Source organism: Miscanthus floridulus, chromosome 11 (genome assembly GCF_019320115.1).
Source record: "Miscanthus floridulus cultivar M001 chromosome 11, ASM1932011v1, whole genome shotgun sequence".
NCBI lineage: Eukaryota > Viridiplantae > Streptophyta > Magnoliopsida > Poales > Poaceae > Miscanthus > Miscanthus floridulus.
Window position 1 is genome coordinate 93,211,759 of NC_089590.1, and position 19,716 is coordinate 93,231,474.

The 19,716-nt window shown below is 48.1% G+C and overlaps 1 protein-coding gene across 2 annotated transcripts; it reads left to right on the forward strand.

Moving 5' to 3' along the window:
* The first annotated feature begins 488 nt into the window (after positions 1-488).
* Positions 489-13,693, forward strand: LOC136492639 (protein PELOTA 1-like). Of its 2 annotated transcripts, XM_066488627.1 has the most exons (16): positions 490-684; positions 860-942; positions 1,499-1,574; positions 1,962-2,036; positions 2,119-2,175; positions 3,190-3,235; positions 3,500-3,575; positions 4,050-4,125; positions 4,212-4,244; positions 4,337-4,405; positions 5,315-5,421; positions 5,750-5,822; positions 5,992-6,030; positions 6,243-6,340; positions 7,105-7,211; positions 13,454-13,693. In XM_066488627.1, the coding sequence occupies exons 1-16, from the start codon at positions 634-636 to the stop codon at positions 13,525-13,527; spliced, it is 1,140 nt and encodes a 379-aa protein (XP_066344724.1). In that variant the 5' UTR covers positions 490-633; the 3' UTR covers positions 13,528-13,693. The 2 variants fall into 2 exon arrangements, with proteins under 2 accessions (XP_066344725.1, XP_066344724.1); XM_066488628.1 differs by lacking the exon at positions 2,119-2,175 and having other exon boundaries at positions 489-684.
* Positions 13,694-19,716: the final 6,023 nt, after the last annotated feature.

The window sequence follows — 19,716 nt, forward strand, 5'->3', positions numbered from 1 at the left end:
AATGCAAGAGGGAGGTTTCTCGGCCACAACAGCAGGGACGATATATGATGAATGCGAGCAATATTAGAATGATTTTAATGTTATATCTATTAGTTATTGTATCAGGGAGTGTAACTCCGTTGCTCGTGAGTTAGCTAGGCAAGCTTTGGTAGGCAAAGTTTGGATAGATGATCCCCTACCTTCATTTCGAAAATGCTTGTAAGAGATGTAACCGTTTTGTCCAATGAATAAAGCTGGCTGTAAGAATTTTTTTAAAAAAGATGCTGAGTTTGCAAGGAGAGACTGGGTCCCGTGTATTCCCGGTACACAGGCCAGGCTTTGCTGAGATATCCTCGGAGTCGGGCCTACCTTACCCAGTAGGCCAGCCAGCCAGGCTTGGCCTGTTGGGCCACATCCTACTGGACACCAATCTGGCTTTCTGGGCCGTACACGGTTACCGCGTTCCCTCCCGTGTTCTGACCCGTCCGATCGGGTCACAACCAAACAAAAACACCTGCCCCTTCTGGCCTTCTCCTCTCCTACTCGAACTCGACACTTTCCCATCCCCTCGCCGTCCGCCGCGATTCACCCCCGCCACGCCCGCCGCCGTCGACGCAAAGCCGCGCGCGAGGCCTCTGCCCTTCGCCCGCAGCGATGAAGCTCGTCCACCGCAACCTCGTCCGCAACGGGCCTGGCTCCGTCAAGGTCCTCTTACCTCTCGCTCCTCCCCTCTATGTCGCTCGGTGCTCTCTGTGCGAGCACTCCGGTTGCTTGTTGGGTTCGCCTTGTTCTGGCGGGCTGGAGCTAGGGCTGACCCAACCGCTGGGGTTCCGTGGGTTGCTTGATTGCTGCTGATTCGGCTTACGGTCGTGGTCCGCAGTTGGTGCCAGAGGAGGAGGACGACTTGTGGCACGCGTACAACCTCATTGCTATCGGTGACAACCTCCAGGCCGTCACCGTTCGGTGAGTACATTTTTTTATTGGTTCAGCTCTTGTGCCGTTTCACCATGAGGTACTTCTCGCTGAGACGCTGACTAGTGCCCCTGTGGATGTGAAAAGCCGCTGCAACTTAGGCTATCCGGTTTTCCAGCTTAAGGAGTGAAGTTTTGCAAAGCTTTTCGATTTGTGTTAATCTGTGACAGTTAGGGATCTTGGTCTATTGAAACTCTACTGTAGTACCAACTACCAAGGCATGGTTATCATAGTTTTTACATAACTCCAGAAATGAGATAGACTGACAATTTTCAGCTGTTCAATAGGATTTGGGATGTGGCGTATTTTTATCCACTAATTCTACTTTATTCAAAGGGTTCTTTGTTGCAGCTCCCCATTGGTTATTACACATTCATACTTATGTACTGTGCACATACTTTCAAGTCTTGGATCATAACTGCAACCTTTTTGGGGATAGTAGTTCAAGTCTCCATCCATTGCTTTCTCTTGCATGTGTGCATATATTATGTAAATTTTGAATGTCCTTATTTGAAGTTATAAGGGATTGTTCTTCTTCTGGTTCCAGGAAAGTGCTGAGAGAGGTGGCATCTGGAGGACGTGATGCCGAGCGTGTGAAGCTTAAGTTAGAAATTGTAGTTGAGGTGATGCATCATCTTTCTGTGTTGTCTTTCTTTCTCCATGATTCCATATATTATCCTTTGACATGTGAATTGACAGCCATCATTGTTGGTTGTTAAGTTAGCCAACTTTGTGGAGTTGTGGGTTAAAATTGTTGCTGACTTCAGGATATCTCTATTCCAGACATGTGTGAAAAAGGCCTGGAAAAAATGCTGCGTAAACTGATAGTTCTGTCAAAACTGAGCAAATACTTTTAGGAGGATCTAGTTAAACAAACCTGTTATATTTCTAGCTGTTGATTTTATTTTCTCTGTTTCTTTTGGCTTTGTTTCCTATCCTTTCCAATGCTATTAAACCTTAACCACTTGTCGACGTTGATAACTGAGTGTGTCCTTTGTTTTGTAATGAAGTCTGTAGACTATGACAAGGAGGGATCTGTCTTACGTGTGCGTGGAAAAAATATCACTGAGAATGATCATGTGAAGGTTAGTGATTTTTTTTACTTAATAATACTACTATGTGATGTAAATAACCTTGTTAAGCTAATCTCTTTCTTCCTGAATGAAGATTGGCCAGTTCCACACGTTAGAGCTTGAGCTGAAGAGACCTTTTGTTCTACGAAAGGTATTGTGTAAATATCAAGCAAGTTTATCTCAATAAATATGAAAGATCTAATTATTCTGATTTTTAACCCTATGGTATAGCCTGATACTTCTCTCTTTTCAGTTAGTACTTACTCCTACTGTCTTGGAATACAAGGTATTCCTAGGAAATTTAGAACATATTACGTGGCAAACCAAATGACACATGTAACCCTTCTTGGTTACCTATTTGGGTTAGTAATAGAAATTAATAGTCCTTATAAAAAGTAGAAATTAATGGTAGGTATGCATGTGAATGTTGCCTTTTTAAACTGAGTTGGAGGGTTGGTTCATCTAGAATCCCTTATTATTTAGGAAAACTTTTGAATGCTTGGATACCTTGTAATAATGTACTAGCAGCTGTTTGTCTACACTCTACTATATAAATTACAGGTCCTGCCATATTCTTAGGATGTCCAAACATGTGCAGTTTTTTTCTTCTTCTTCATATAAGCTTAACCCTTCTTCTGTATCTTATGTGGCAAGGCCAACCTGTTAATGTAATAGGAAAAACTAAGCACCTCCATCAGCTGCCACATCACTTGTACATTCTAATAAGCATACAAAAGTCATCAACATTTTTTGAATTGCTTGACATGAGACTTCTGGCTACCTATGCAATGTTTCCTATGCCGATTATGCTTATTGTTTCCACTTATTTACTACCAAATTAAAAGCTTGCAGTTTGAGGCATGATAGTGCCATTGTTTTGTCCCTATCTTCTGAGCTTGATGATTGCTGCCCATGAACCTAATGTTCTTTTCAGTTTTTTTTTTCTTGTAATTTTTATAATAACTTTGTACTTCGGAAAGCAATCAGAATGTTTCAGCTTTTCTCTTTTTCGCTATTGATGTTAGAGTAGTATCCTCTCCACTATGCTCATCATGCTGCATTGCAGTGGAATTTTGGAGCATTAATTGATATTTCTCGGGGTGATGCGTTTCAATCTTTTTCGTTGCTACTTTTTTCTTCAATGAAGCATGTGCATCTTATGTAGGAAATTTGGGATTGGTTGGCACTTGAGACCATCCAGCAAGCATGTGGTATGTGATTTTGACCCGTCATTTGTATATATATGGATTATCTGCTCAATCAAATATTAATCTCTTCTTCCATTTCTAAAATAAGTTGGTGTTAACAATTTAACATGGTGTGCATATGATACCTGTTGTGCTTTGCCATCTTGTGAGTTTGACCAAGATATAAACCACTATTTGGCTCCATTTCCTGAGATTAGCTTTTCTGCATTGCCTCATTGCCTCATTTTCTGATTAGCTTTTAATTGAGTCTATCCAAACCTATTGTAGATCCTGCTGCAAGTGCTGATCTAGCAGTTATTCTCATGCAAGAAGGACTTGCCCACCTATTCCTCATTGGCAGAAGGTGTGTGGAACTGTTGCGTCATCACAAAATAACAAATATTTGATTTTTAATATTTATTTAATTGTTTTATTTTATGTGTCTAAGATGTCAATGTTGGTATCTAGTACATAAGAGTTCATTTCTTAGAATTAGCACTTCTGGACTCTGGTTCACTCATGCTAAGAGTGTCTGTGCACCACCTGTATAAATCCTTTGCTTTCTACACACCTTTTATATGTTTTTCCTGTTCTGTATATGTGGGCCATTTATTCATTGTTGGCACTTTCGGAGGAATAGTAATTCCATGAATGTGAAAATAAGAAAAAGGAGAAATATTCTGAATATATTTTTATCTGTAGGTTTCCTCTCCCTAAGCGGTTACACATTTCAAGATTATAATTTATATTTTTAACTGAACATGTATAGCCATATATATGGCATCCTGATGTATCATTTTCTTGTTGTCTTTTTAATGGTTTCGATTCCTCTGAACAGCATAACAGCAACCCGGGCACGTATTGAAACATCAATTCCTAGGAAGCATGGCCCTGCAATTGCTGGCTACGAGACGGTATGATGACTGGTTCTGTTAATTAACTACATGACAAAATTGCTATGTTTACTTCCTACTGATTTCCACTTTCTGTTGTTCTGTAGGCCCTCAAGAAGTTCTTTGAGCATGTTTTGCAAGTAAGCTATTCACACGAAGTTATGCAAATGTGAACATGCATACAGGCAACAATTGACCAATGCATTACATGATTACATCTACTTGGTTGAAGGCATTGCTGAAACACATTGATTTTGAAGTAGTCCAGTGTGTTGTAATTGCAAGCCCAGGTTTTACGAAGGTAATCCTCACTTTCTTAAAGGGGAAACAATGTACTATACAGTAGCTCCTTTATAAGGGGCATAAGTCTCATCTGTGTGCTGCTAGGCGTGTGTTCACTCTTCATTAAGTCTGGTGTCAAAATCCATCTGTCATTATGTGCTAGTTACCACCGTTACTTGCATAAAGTTGAATACTCGTATGCTAAGGAAAAAATATCAACTTAAGTTGTTTTTTGGTTCCCTTTTTATCATGAGACTTTTCCCTGTGTGCCATTATAAAAGATCGTAATCCCCTGTGTGCCCCTGAAAAAATTCAGCGGTCTTCAGCGCCACTACTCCAACTTTTTCGTGTCATCCATGCCACTTCCGTCAGTTTGGGCTCTAACGCCGTCAAACTGTAGGTGTGAAAAGACGAAAATGCCCTTAAGTTCAAATATGTTATTAATTTTTTTTTAGCATCTTAACGACTTCAAATGAAAAAACTCAAAACTAGAAAGTTGTAGATCTCGTCGAGATCTATAATTTTCATATAAACTTTTTTTCATTTAATTTCACAAAAAAAAATAATATAATTTTTCTAAGATATATTAATCATATCAAATCATATTTTTTTGCGAAATTAAATGAAAAAAAATTTATATGAAAATTATAGATCTCGACGAGATCTACAACTTTCTAGTTTTGAGTTTTTTCATTTGAAGTCGTTAAGATGCTAAAAAAAATTAATAACATATTTGAACTTAAGGGCATTTTCGTCTTTTCACACCTGCAGTTTGACGGCGTTAGCGTCCAAACTGACGGAAGTGGCATGGATGACACGAAAAAGTTGGAGTAGTGGCGCTGAAGACCGCTGAATTTTTTCAGGGGCACACAGGGGATTACGATCTTTTATAATGACACACAGGGAAAAGTCTCTTTTATCATAACAGGATCAGTTCCGTGATTATTTGTTTCTTGAAGCTGCACGGCGAGATTTAAGAGTAATAATTGAGAACAAGCAACGCCTTGTTCTGGCACATGCAACATCAGGTTACAAGTGAGTTCTTCCATCTTTCTATGCCTGGATAGTTTTGTTACATGGGGATAAGGTACTAGTACCGATTCTTAAACAGTGTAATATGTACAGTTTTATGCAAGCTGGCTAGCATTAGCAGTTTAGTTTTCTGATCTGTTGGGAAACTTATATTATCAATTACTATTGTTTCATAGATGGTCCTTCTGGAACGATGATCCTCTTAGCTAATTCTGTATTTGCTAAATGACTACTGGATTGTGTTACTTATTTATTTGATCATATTTTTGCCCTTTTACCCTTTCAAGTGTCCTAAGTTAATTTCTATTTGTTTGCTGGTTTCATTTGTTAGGCATAGTTTGAAGGAAGTTTTGGATACCCCAGGTGTGATGGCACTGATAAAAGATACAAAAGCAGCACAGGAGGTAAGCCTGACTATAAATTATACATGTTACTAGATATGCTAATTTATGTATGAAGCTTTCTTAAACACTTCGGTTTTTTAATGCACATTATACACTCAGTATAAACAGATAATATCATATTCTCTTAGTTGTTAATCTTTGTATTTGTTTTCTAATTTCTACTTTGCAGGTCCGAGCTCTGCAGGATTTCTTCAATATGCTTACTAATGTAAGTGTCTTCAAGTGATTTTTTTAACAGTTTCTAAGTGTGCAATAACTATATGGAATTTCTCTATTCTGGTGCTACTGTTTTGAGTTAACCCTTTATGCGTGTTAACTTGTGCCCTTTTAAAAGATAAAGTTAAATAAGGATTTTATCTGTATGAATTATAGCTGCTAATGCACTTAGTTGAAGCATATCTGTTTGCTGATTAATTTCAGGACCCAGCTCGTGCTTGTTATGGACCAAAGCATGTTGAGATTGCACATGAACAGTATGCTGCTGTCCAGACTCTTTTAATAACTGATACTTTGTTTCGGTAAGCTGCTGTTCATAAAACTTCGATTTGTTGTGATTGTCAATAGAACATAAGAAAGATTACAATCCTAGAAAATAAAGGCAAATCTCTCTTGGAGAAGAACCATGCAGGCTCTTATATTAGGCTATCTAAGCTGCCGTAACTAGCTAAGGATATTTGGTTTTGCCTCGCATGTTACGAGGAAACAATAGATTAGATTAATGAACTATCTGGGATTTCCAAAAAAAAAATGTTAGTTTTCTTGTCCTTAATTTCCCTGATATATATGGCACTCGATACCAAGATGACCGCAGTAGCAATCATCAGACCTAACTAATAATGAGTACAAACTTGGGAAAAGAATGCAGTCATTCCTGGATGTAGGCAGTAGGCTACCTTTTCTTTCATTGCGAATCATATTCTAGGGACATCTTGTCACTGAACTCACTCAGCTAATGATATTAACAGCATTTTCAAACTGGTCATTTCCACAAGCGCACTTAATTTATGGTCCTCGGTCAACAATCAACAATTCCTTACTGTTATGCCGGCCATAACAAGTGACGTCCAATACACAGTACTGAACATATTGTTCCTATGCACATCTAATATGATTTGAAACAGGAGTTTATGCATTACAACTACTTTACCTATGTCTTAAACTTCTAATTTGAAATATTCTCCCTACTCCGTTCTGTCCTACTTGTCCTTGGTAGTACTTTACTACATGGAATTTCCTGTGGTGACTGGTCAGAATAACAATCAAACCTTCTCTTCACTTACAGGAACACTGACATTGCTACGAGGCAAAAGTATGTGAACTTGGTTGAAAATGTCAAGAAAAGTAATAGCACAGTGCACATATTTTCCTCAATGCATGTCTCTGGCGAACGTGAGTACTTCGCATTTATCATATGATTTGTCCATGATTATTCATTTAGTCAGTTTCCACTGTAATCAATGAAAATGTACACACTAAGCTCTTACTCCTGATGGATAAGTCTCATGTGTGGCTGGTCTTTGTGGGGCTGTGATGCTCACATGGTCCTTGTGGCTGTTTTTCTGTTTTTAGGACAGCATCTTAGACTAGAGGACAGTATCTTAGAGGACAGCATCTTAGACTAGAGGACAACATCTTAGCTAGGACAGTATTTTAGCATTTTAGACTAGCATCTTAGACTAGCATCTTGGCATATCCTTGGCTGGCTAGCAGCCTATAAATATGTAACCCCAATCCCTCAGGTTGGTATGGCATTTGTGTGAGCTTGTGTGAGAAATAGACAAGAAAATTGCCCCAACTCCTAGTGTCATCCTCTCTCGATGAGAGTAAGAATTCTCCTACTGCCAACAAGTGGTATTATCCTGTAGCCTGAGCATCTCTTGCTCATCTTCTCTCCCAGCCCCACAACAGCCCCAGCTGTTGGCAGCAGCAGCTCCTCCGGCCGCTCCTGTTCACTCCTCTCCCAGCTCGTTTGAAGCAGCCCTCTCCCCACGCAGCAGCCCCCCGGTAGCGCGTCATGTCCGCAGGACAGTCTCAGCGCTCGGTCGCCTCGAGCACGCGGCGTCGGCAGGAGGCCGAACTTGCCGCGGCAGAGGAACGCGAGCGAGCGGCGGCAGAGACCGCTGCGGTGGCGGCAAGGGCGTCGAGGCTGGCAGCGGCGGAGCTGGCAGCAGCCAGAGCGGAGGCGGAAGCAGCGGCGGCGGCGAATGCAGCGCGTGCGGCGGCGGCGGAGGTCGAGGCTCTGCGCGGCAGCATCGGCAGCTCCATTTCCGCTGACGACACCGCCGACGCAGACCTCGAGCTGCTAGAGAGGGAGGCAGCGCGAGCGCGGGCGGCGCAGTGGGCAGCCGCGCACGTCCACGAGCGTGGCGGCAGCCCAGACAGGCGCGGACGCGCTGGCGGCGCTCCTGGAGGAGGCGCACACGGCGGTGGCGCTCCTGGGGCAGCCGCGCACGCCCACGAGCGCGGCGGCAGCCCAGACAGGCGCGGACGCGCCGGTGGCGCTCCTGGAGGAGGCGCGCACGGCGGCGGCGCTCCTGGAGGAGGCGCGCACGGCAACGGTGGTGGACGGGTCGATGGAGAGCGCGGCCTTCACAGGCAGCGTGGCTCTCTCTCTCCGGATCGGTACCGTGGTTACCACGGGCTCCAGGCTATTGTCAGGGACGTCGGTCCCGGCGGTGGGTGGCCTACCCTCACCAAGACCAACTACGTCGAGTGGGCTGCGGTGATGAGGGTAAAGCTCCAGGTGCGGCACATGTGGGAGGCAGTCCGGTATGGCGACGTCAACTACGACCTAGATCGATGGGCGCTGGATGCTCTCATCGCTGCAGTCCCGCCCGAGATGCAGTTCTCGCTTACCAGCAAGCGGACTGCCAAGGAGGCTTGGGATGCCATCGCTGCGGCACGCATCGGCAGCGACCGCGCCCGCAAGTCCACACTGCAGGCACTTCGCAAGGAGTGGGAGAACCTGGCCTTCAAGCCAGGTGAGGACGTTGATGACTTTGCTCTCCGTCTCAACACTCTGTTGCAGAAGATGGTGCAGTTCGGCGACGACACTTACGGCGAGGAGAGAGCTGTCGAAAAGCTCTTCCGCTGCGTCCCCGAGAAGTACAAGCAGATGGCTCGCTCGATCGAGTCTCTGCTTGATCTCTCCACGATGTCGATCGAGGAGGCGATAGGTCGCCTCAAGGTCGTCGACAGCGATGAGCCACAGTCCCTCTCGGGGCCCATCACCACTGGCGGGAAGCTCCTCCTTACTTGGGAGCAGTGGCTTGCCAGCCAAGGTGACCGAAGGAAGGGGGAGCCTTCTTCCGCGACAGGCGGCCGCAAGCGTGGCAAGCCACGCAAGGCGCGCAGAGACGCCCAGGCCGGGGCGCGAGGACGTGCCGAGGGTGATGCCCGCGGAGGCGCCTAGGGCGGCGCCGCCGGCAGGCACAAGCCGGCACGAGACGACGCCTGCCGCAACTGCGGCCAGCTTGGCCATTGGGCCAAGGACTGTCGACAGCCACGACGCGGCCAGGCCCACGTCGCACAGGCGGCGGAGGAGGAGCCGGCTCTGTTCATGGCACATGCCAGCATCGAGCTACCTCCAGCGGCACCGGCTTCCTCCACCTTGACGAGCCGAAAGCACACGCCCTCCTCGGCGACAGCTCCGGCAACGACAAGACTGACGGGTGGTGCCTCGACACCGGCGCCACCCATCACATGACCGGTCGACGGGAGTTCTTCACCGAGCTTGACTCTAGCGTCCGAGGCTTCGTCAAGTTTGGGGATGCCTCCGGCGTGGAGATCAAGGGCGTCGGCTCCATCATCTTCACCGCCGTGTCTGGTGAGCATAGGCTGCTCACCGGAGTCTGCTACATCCCCGCGTTGAGGAACTCCATCATCAGCTTGGGACAGCTGGATGAGAACGGTTCGCGCGTGGTGGTTGAGGACGGAGTCATGAGGATTTGTGATCGTCGTCGTCACCTTCTTGCCAAGGTATCCAGAAGCGCAAATCGACTCTACGTCCTTAACGTGCAGGTGGCACAACCCCTCTGTCTCGCTGCTCGTTGGGACGACGAGGCGTGGCAGTGGCACGAGCGTTTCGGGCACCTTCACTTTGAGGCCCTGAAGCGGCTCAGTGCCACGGAGATGGTGCGAGGCCTGCCGTGCCTCGACCATGTGGAGCAGCTCTGCGACGTCTGCGTGTTGACGAAGCAGAGGCGACTCCCCTTTCCCCAGCGGGCGAGCTTTCGAGCCAAGGAGAGGCTCGAGCTCGTGCACGGGGACTTGTGTGGCCCGGTGACACCGGCCACACCGGGAGGACGACGCTACTTCCTGCTGCTCGTCGACGACCTCTCCCGCTACATGTGGGTGATGGTCCTCGGCAGCAAGGGAGAGGCTGCGGACGCCATTAGACGCGCGCAGGCTGCTGCGGAGGCGGAGTGCGGCCGCAAGCTGCGCGTGCTGCGCACCGACAACGGCGGCGAATTCACGACGGCTGAATTCGCGTCATACTGCGCTGACGAGGGCATTCAGCGCCACTACTCCGCGCCGTACAGCCCGCAGCAGAACGGCGTCGTCGAGCGGCGCAACCAGACGGTTGTGGGGATGGCTCGGGCCCTCCTCAAGCAGAGGGGGATGCCGACTGTCTTCTGGGGAGAGGCGGTGGTGACGGCCGTCTACATCCTCAACCGCTCGCCTACCAAGGCGCTCGACGGCAGGACGCCGTACGAGGCTTGGCATGGGTGCAAGCCGGCGGTCTCCCACTTGCGGGTCTTCGGCTGCCTCGCGTTCGCCAAGGAGCTTGGCCACATCAGCAAGCTCGACGACAGGAGCACTCCGGGAGTGTTCATCGGCTACGCGGAGGGCTCGAAGGCCTACCGCATCCTCGACCCGAAGACACAGCGTGTGCGCACGACGTTGTGTTCGACGAAGGGCGAGGATGGACGTGGGACAAGGCGGTGGACGATGGCTCGGCTCCGACGTACGACGACTTCACTGTCGAGTACGTCCACTTCAAGGGAGCTGGGGGAGTAGGCAGCTCTTCTTCGGCGAGCGCGTCTACCCCAGTCCCCGAGCCTCCACCGACCCCGGCGCCTGCTACTCCGACAGCTCCACGCTCTTCAGCCAGGACCTCGGCTGCGATGAGTTCTTCGCCGGCTTCACCACAGCCGGCAACGCCACACACTCCAGCACCGACAGGCACCTCTCCGGGCACGTCTACTCCAACACCAGCTCGTGTCGAGCACAGCCCGGTTGAGCTCGCTACTCCGCTCTCTCACGACGAGGAGCGCATCGTACGGTAGGCACCTCTCTGGGCACGTCTACTCTAACACCAGCTCGTGTCGAGCACAGCCCGGTTGAGCTCGCTACTCCGCTCTCTCACGACGAGGAGCGCATCGACGCGTACCACGACGGCGAGCCGTGGTGGTACCGTACGATGGAGAACCTTCTCGGCGATCAGTTGGTGCCGGGACTGGTGCCTCACGACCTGGAGGACCTGGAGGCGCAGTTGCACCTTGCGTGTGACGACGGCGAGCCTCGGTCGTTCGCAGAGGCCGAGAGACACGCGGCATGGCGCGCCGCGATGCAGTTGGAGATGGATGCGGTTGAGAAGAACCGCACCTGGGAGCCTGCTGACCTTCCTCGTGGTCATCGCGCGATCACCCTTAAGTGGGTGTACAAGCTGAAGAGGGATGAAGCCGGTGCCATCGTCAAGCACAAGGCTCGCTTGGTGGCACGAGGTTTCGTGCAGCAGGAGGGGGTCGACTTCGACGACGCCTTTGCTCCCGTGGCACGGATGGAGTCCGTGCGACTCCTCCTTGCGCTAGCTGTCCAGGAGGGCTGGCGTGTTCATCACATGGACGTCAAGTCGGCGTTCCTTAACGGCGACTTGAAGGAGGAGGCCTACGTGCACCAGCCGCCGGGATTTGCGATCCCCGACAAGGAGGGCAAGGTGCTCCGCCTGCGCAAGGCCCTCTATGGCGTGCGGCAGGCACCGAGGGCGTGGAATGCCAAGTTGGATTCCACGCTAAAGGGGATGGGCTTCGAGCAAAGCCCGCACGAGGCGGCCATCTACCGACGGGGCAATGGAGGAAATGCCCTGCTGGTGGGTGTCTACGTCGACGACTTGGTGATCACCGGCACCAAGGATGCGGAGGTGGCGGCATTTAAGGAAGAGATGAAGGCCACCTTCCAGATGAGTGACCTGGGGCCTCTCTCCTTCTACCTGGGAATCGAGGTACACCAGGATGACTCTAGGATCACGCTTCGACAGACCGCCTACGCCAAGCGCATCGTTGAGCTAGCTGGGCTCACCAACTGCAACCCAGCTCTCACTCCGATGGAGGAGAGGCTCAAGCTGAGCCGCGACAGCACGACGGAGGAGGTGGACGCTACGCAGTACCGGCGTCTTGTGGGGAGCCTTCGCTACCTCGCCCACACACGGTCGGACTTGGCATTCTCCGTCGGCTACGTTAGTTGGTTCATGCAGCGACCGACGACGGAGCACCAGCAGGCTGTGAAGAGGATCATCCGCTACGTTGCGGGGACTCTCGACCACGGCCTCTACTACCCGAGGTGCCCTGGGGCGGCACACTTCGTCGGGTACAGCGACAGCGACCACGCCGGCGACATCGACACCAGCAAGAGCACGAGCGGCTCTTCTTCCTCGGCAAGTGCCTCGTCAGCTGGCAGTCGGTCAAGCAGCAGGTGGTGGCCCTGTCCAGCTGCGAGGCCGAGTACATAGCGGCCTCCACCGCTTCGACTCAGGCGCTCTGGCTCGCTCGACTGCTTGGTGATCTCCTCGGCAGAGACACTAGAGCGGTGGAGCTCAGGGTGGACAGCAAGTCCGCTCTGGCCCTGGCAAAGAACCCCGTGTTCCACGAACGTAGCAAGCACATCCGGGTGAGGTACCACTTCATCCGAGGCTGTTTGGAGGAAGGGAGCATCAAGACGAGCTACATCAACACCAAGGACCAGCTTGCGGACCTGCTCACCAAGCCCCTTGGGAGGATCAAGTTCCTTGAGCTCTGCTCCAGGACCGGGATGGTTCAACTCTCCCACAAGACGACGCACAAGACTTAGGGGGAAAATGATGGATAAGTCTCATGTGTGGCTGGTCTTTGTGGGGCTGTGATGCTCACATGGTCCTTGTGGCTATTTTTCTGTTTTTAGGACAGCATCTTAGACTAGAGGACAGCATCTTAGAGGACAGCATATTAGCATTTTAGACTAGCATCTTGGCATATCCTTGGCTGGCTAGCAGCCTATAAATATGTAACCCTAACCCCTCAGGTTGGTATGGCATTTGTGTGAGAAATAGACAAGAAAATTGCCCCAACTCTTAGTGTAATCCTCTCTCGATGAGAATAAGAATTCTCCTACTACCAAGAGTGAGAATTCAGCGACTAACAACTCGGTCCGGTCATTAATAAATGACGTTTCATCAAAAAATCTAAAAGGGAAGGAACAAGTCATTTTGCATGTTCGAAACGTCATTAATTAGTGTCCGGATTAGTATAATGTAGTATGCTTTAAATAATAATCATAGATTTTATTCTTTGGAAGCAATTGGGAAAACATTATTTACTTTTAAAATGTTTGCTGCATTCTTGTATTTAAATTACACTTGCCCTTTGTTTGAACAGAGTTAGCGCAACTGACAGGAATAGCAGCAATACTTCGTTTTCCCCTTCCTCAGCTAGAGGACATCGAGATGTGATGACACCAACCTTTTTGCTTCTCTTTAACATTCTTTTTGGTTGTGATCTGTTAACATATTACCGATATCATGTGTAACCTTATGCAGCTGATTTGATATGGTATAGGCAACCCTGGAAAGGATTTCTGGTACTTTTAAGATAAGATATCCTAATAGTTGTAAATGATCTGTTGTGCCTTGTCTGCTGGTTCCTTTTCTCATTAGAGCCTGGTTATTTTTCACAACTTATTAGTGCTTGTACATGCTCTTGATTTCAAGTCACCATCGAGTGTTGGAGCTCCAGACATCAAAACTGACGCTCTTTTTTAGTAATACGATACGGCGTTCATGCTGTTCCGTTGTGCCTCTTTTACTTTATTTTATTTCTTTGATTGATGACAAGGGCGTCATTTAATGACTTTATATGGAATCACCTTTAATATATGCTCAGCTGGAACTCTCCTGGAACCTCTGGTGCTCTGATGGCCAACCTGTGCATATCTGTCACGCATTATTTATTTGTTCGATTATTCGTCCCTTTTCTTTTGTTTGCCTTTTCGGGCGAGGGGAGGGGAGTCATGCAAGGCGAAATGCACCAGACTGCGTTGGAATCCTCTGAGTCTCGCGCGACGCGGAAACACACATTTCTTTCGTAATCATAGGGGAAAACTATTATAATTTGAAAAATATGTACGCGTAGTGGTCTGAATGTTGATTGATCGGACACCAGGAGCTGCATTTTATTCCTTCCTCTAATAATCATCTGGACACATCGATCTGGCGTGTTGTTCATCTTGTCCAGTGCCAAATGAAAGATTTTGGACTCGATTATCGGCATGGTTGGCACGTTACGGCGCGATTTTTGTTTGCTTCCAGTCGCTCGCCTACCGCCAGCCAATAGTCAGCTCGTTTGCTTCCGGTCGCTCGCCTACCGCCTGCCAAGAGTCGGCTCCTAAGGTAAACACGTAGCTTGGCCTTCATTTTGTCTGACTGTACTCTGCTTCTCGCTGTGGACCAGAGAAATGCACTCTGCTTCTCACTGTGGTCCAGAGAAATGTAGAGAAGCAGCCTCTGTGGTTGTCCAACTTTGATCAGGTTTCTCTTCTGCCGTGATATTCTATAAAGTTTGATTTGCCCACTGGATTTGTCGTTGAATAGAAAACACCCAATTACCTCTTAAAATAGTTTAGAGTATTTTTATGGTGGTTTTGGTTGATATGGCATGTAGACCCTACATGTTTTTGGTTTCTTTAGTCGTGCCATCTTTTAGTTATGATCTTTTGATATAAGAGGAGATAGACCATCTGACATGTGAGTCCCGGCGTTACATCAGCAAAATCACCCAAGAAACCACATTGAAATGGCTAGTTTATCTGACTTTGAAAGTTAAGATGTATATGTTGTTTGATTTTGGAATTCAAGAAGGTTTTTAAAGTTTTGCAACAAGTTAGGAGTAAGGCACACTTCACCTCTATTATATTGGCAGGGGCGGATCTGCCAGGGGGGGGGGGCTCGAGCCCCCCCTTACCGTGGCTGAGCCTGTGGAGCCCTCCCTAAACTTTTCTGTCATTGGAGGATGGAAAGGAGGAGCTTGAGCGTTGAGCTGAGGTTGAAGACGATGCTAGACCGTTGAGCTGAGCTGGATGCCTTCGTTTCCGTGTGAACTTAAGTCCCTCCTAGATTTTCATGCTAGATCCGTCACTGTCTATTGGTGTCCCACAGAGAAACTTTATGGTCGACCCAAATTCCAAACATTCCGTCTCTTTCGTTCGTCATGTTCTACATACAACGAGACAAGCACAGAAGAGTCAAGTGCCGCCGAGACGCCAAACGGCAACGGTCTGTAGTATTTCCGGAAGGAGGCAAGTCCACGTCGCGGGCTCCACTTTTGTCCTTTTTTGGAGAAATTCGCGAGAAATTCATTGCATTTTTTTTTGGATTAAAGATTTGGACTTGACACATGGATCAGAACGGATCGATTGCTCGTCGTGTCAACGTGGTCTGCCTAATCCGGGATTAATTAGCACTAGGCGTGTAGGAGTAGGACAACGCAGGGGAGGAGACTAGCTGAGCTAGCTAGCCTGATGTAAACTGGCTAGGCTACTTGCTGATACGATAACAATACTCTAAGCTGCTCATCAAGTTGGGGCCGTGATGCCATGTCCTGCGGTCCTGCCACTACTCATCAGAAGTGGACTTGTGCCGGACAGAAATGGGATGTTTATCCCATCCCATTCGGACGGTTACCAGTGCCAAACCCTATTAGTGATTAGCCCATGTTATTACTTAAGAGTTAAGAGGCACTTACTAGTGCGTTTTGTGCTCAATGAGCCAGTTCTTCCTTATTTACCTTTGCAACTTCAGTCCTCTCTCTGTTGTTGTTGTTTTGAAAATTTTGTTGGTGTTGTTGAACAACCTTCAGTGTAGGGACCATAGCAGCAGCAGGGACAACTTTACATCCTAGCTAGGTAGAGATTGCTTTTGTCTTGCGCCCGGTTTTTTGGTCTGGCAAGTACGCGAACCCCGGCAGAGTTTTTGCTTAAATTTGACTGATAGCACGTACCATGAGGGGCTCAATTCAAAAAGCACCATGATGTGATGATCCAACCCTTCACATCCGTTTCGAAGATTACAAATGGGCAGCCATCGTCATGTACCACGCACCGAGTTAAACTAGCATATCCATCGCTCTTAAACCTCACACAAATAAAAATCTACCCAATCTTCTCACCTGTAGGCTATAGCTTCCTCCTAAATTTAATACAGCCAACATCAGGTGATGAGATGAAGTACCAAATTGAGAATATATATAAATATATATATGGCTCTCCAATCATCACATTAACTGTAAATTAGTATCCACCTTGAGTTGCTAGACAGGCCCTCCATTACACCACCACAGTCCATAGCTGGCTAGTTTAAATAAATTAACTAAATTAGCATAAGAAACCACAATGGGTGCCACTAGTAATCCCTACAACCTTCAAAGCGGCATGTAAACTGTGAGACCCCGCTAATGGGCCAAGTTGGGCCGGTCTGATGGGCTGGGTCGAATGGACGAGTACTGCAGCGAAAGTGCGATGCGAATACTGTAGCATTACGGAATACTGTAGCTACGAAACCTAAGTCCCGCATCGGAACGTGAAGGGGTGCCGAACCAACTTAAAAAGTCTGAGTCTGAGAAGCTGTTAACTCCAGTTTGAACTTTTTGCGCGAAGCGAGGACGAAAGCTTAAAAGAGTTAATTAGCAGATGTGGTTCATTCAACGTGTAGAGTGGATCTTAGCCGTCTTCCCGGGCTGGGGCGTTACTAATGGTATTCAGAGCCAACTCTCGTGGACTCTCGCAGGTTGCGCATGGCTCTGCAAGAGCATGGCACTTGGGCCGAGAAGCTGGGAATATGGACGTGGGCCAAGAAAGTCGATCCTAGACATTTATCTCGTTTGGGTAGGTTGGTTTGGCCCTCGACGAGGACGTCGAGTCCTAAGGGTGGGTGTATGTGAGACCCCGCTAATTAGCAGGTGTGGTCCTTTCAACGTGTAGAGTGGATCTTAGCCGTCTTCCCGGGCTGGGCCTTACATAAACAAAGGATAAATCCTTCTCTACTCTGCTCCCTATATATAATCTCCTTATTAAATTGATCTTAGTTATCCCAAGATGGCCCCAAAAGTGTGTAGGCATCCCTTCATCTCACCAAGAACCAACCAACAACACCTCACGCGGCCCTAGCTAGCATGCACCCATTTTGTCCATGACAAACCAAAGCATTTTAGCTAGCTAGCTAGGCCACGTTCCACAGCATAATTAAGGTCTTTGGCATGCTTTAGCCACACCCCCGAGTTGGCCACATGTTGTAGAATATCACAATGTCCCTTTTTGCAAAAAAAAAAAAAAGAATATATATACGCCACAATGTATATATACAATACCGCCTGTACTACCACTTAGTACCATGCATATATGCAGCTAGCGTGTGACGACATATATGATCCATCGCATCCTTTTCTTGTGGGACACACACTTATAGCCTGCCATGCAAATGATCAATTAGTATATATCATGTTGTGAGCTAGTGTCATGAGATGGAAGGGCTTTAGCTACCTAGCGAGCCTATAGCGTGCTTTCTTCACTGATGGCAATCATCACGCCATCATCACCACAGCAGGCTACCTGTAATAACTTACTGATACCGCCCTCACCTACTAACTGGAGTAGCTAGCTAATTGCCTCGCAAATGCTACACCCCTTCTCACTGGCTATATATACTAGCTCAGTCACTTCACTGGAGTGGCAGTGGCACAGCATCCCCAGCTGAGCGAATTGTTGCCAGAGAGTGAGAGAGAGCATAAGTAGTGGAGATCGGAGCGGGGAGACCATGGCTAGGCTGGGCTCGGTGGTGCGGTGGTGCGGCGGGTGGAGGGAGCGGCGGGCGCGGCGGCAGAAGCAGCTGCGCCTGCGGCGGCAGCACAGCGGCGGCACGGTGTGGCTCGGGCGGCGGCGCAGGAGCTGCGGCCGGCTGGCCGTGTCGCGGCTGGTGCGGTGGCGGCTCGTCGCGGAGCTGCTGCGGCCCATCAGGAAGGCGCTGATGGAGATGGTCGCAGGAGCGGCGTTGGCTGGGTCCGGGTCCGGGTCCTCCCCCGGCCGCCGGCAGCTGGTTACGCTGCCGCAGCTCAATTTCCCCTTCGTCGGCACGCTCACGCTCCCGGCCATCGCTTAGATCGAAACGCGCGCGTGCCCGGCTGCCCGGCATGCATCGTGTAATGATTTTGCGTTTTGTTTGGTTTGAATTTTAGTGTACGTGCGTACTTTTGGCCTGGGTTAAGCCATCTCCCAGCTCCACACGGCCCTGATGACAACTATAGCTAACCTGTGACCTGTGGCTCAAATCTCAATCGAGTTAACAGCTGACACCCTTTTTCCATTGATGTAGCTTTTACTGTCGTATATACTGTATATAATAATATCCCAATACCCGTGGCAAGGACAAATTCAAATAAAAATGGTACAATATAAGAGAGTGTTTACACACTTTTAAATCCTCAATTGCGTACGTACTAGGCAGAGGCGCACTTTAATTAGGAATTTAGGATCCATATGATGGAACAGACTCTGACAGCTTAAGGGGTGTTTAGAAAAGCTCCACTCTGGAGTTTCCAAGTTCCAACTTCATTCCAAGCCAAGGGGAAAAGCTATAAATTACTGATAAGAGGACACATGTTAAAAGTTAAAATACTCAGAGGCTAAATTATTAATTTTTATTGAATTACATAGTGAAATTTCATATACATAAAAGGAATTTATCTAGCATAATAGGAGGTGCTTGGCCCCCCTCACACTCAGCCCCTCCTTACGCCCTAGGACCTAGCCAAATGTTTTAGCTCCACAAACTTTAACTATATAAGCACATCTCCAATAGGAGCCCTCAAATTAGGACTCTACTTTTGATTTGAGAGCTTCCTCTACTCTTAAGGATCTGTTTCCTGCTCTTAAGCGTCTATGTTTTTACATCTACTCTAACAGGAGCCCTCAAATCAGAGCCTTCAAATCCATTCCAGTGGACTTCCAGTAGACACTGGCATATGAGACCCACTCTGGTCATTCAGCCACACCCACTATCTTTCCAATCGACTGAGCTACGGGGGCGCGCTAGAGGAGGGAGAGGAGCACCAAAGATGGCAGGGAAGGTCCAATCGATGACACATGACACATGGAGGGGTGTTGTGGTGGGGTTGAGTGTCTCGTTGAGAGGAGAGGAGCCGCATTAAATAAGTCTAGTAAGGATGGGATGGTGTCACGGAGGGGAGCTCGCCAGAGGAGTGGAATAAGGCGGTGGTGTCGGAGAGAGTCAGGACAAAAAAAAAAAACGCGGGAATGGATTGTTGCGGGAAAATATTTCCTTGATAAAAGTTGAGACCTTCCTACGTACCCTTAGGAGATGGGGCCAAGAGGAGAGATTTGAGGGCCTACATAAAATAGAGACTTGGGTTAGGGCTTTTTTGGATTTTTTTGTTCTAAAAAAAAGTACAAACCCTGTTTAAGGTCCTTGTTGGGGATGCTCAAATATCGATATAAGGGGCCGACATGTGCTTATTAGTATGGGTACCACCGGCGGAACCAGGGGGCCAGCAGGGGCTGTGCCCCCCCCCCCTAACACAGTGAAAAGTTTTTAATAGTATATAAATATTTTAATCATATAGCACAAAAGAAATAA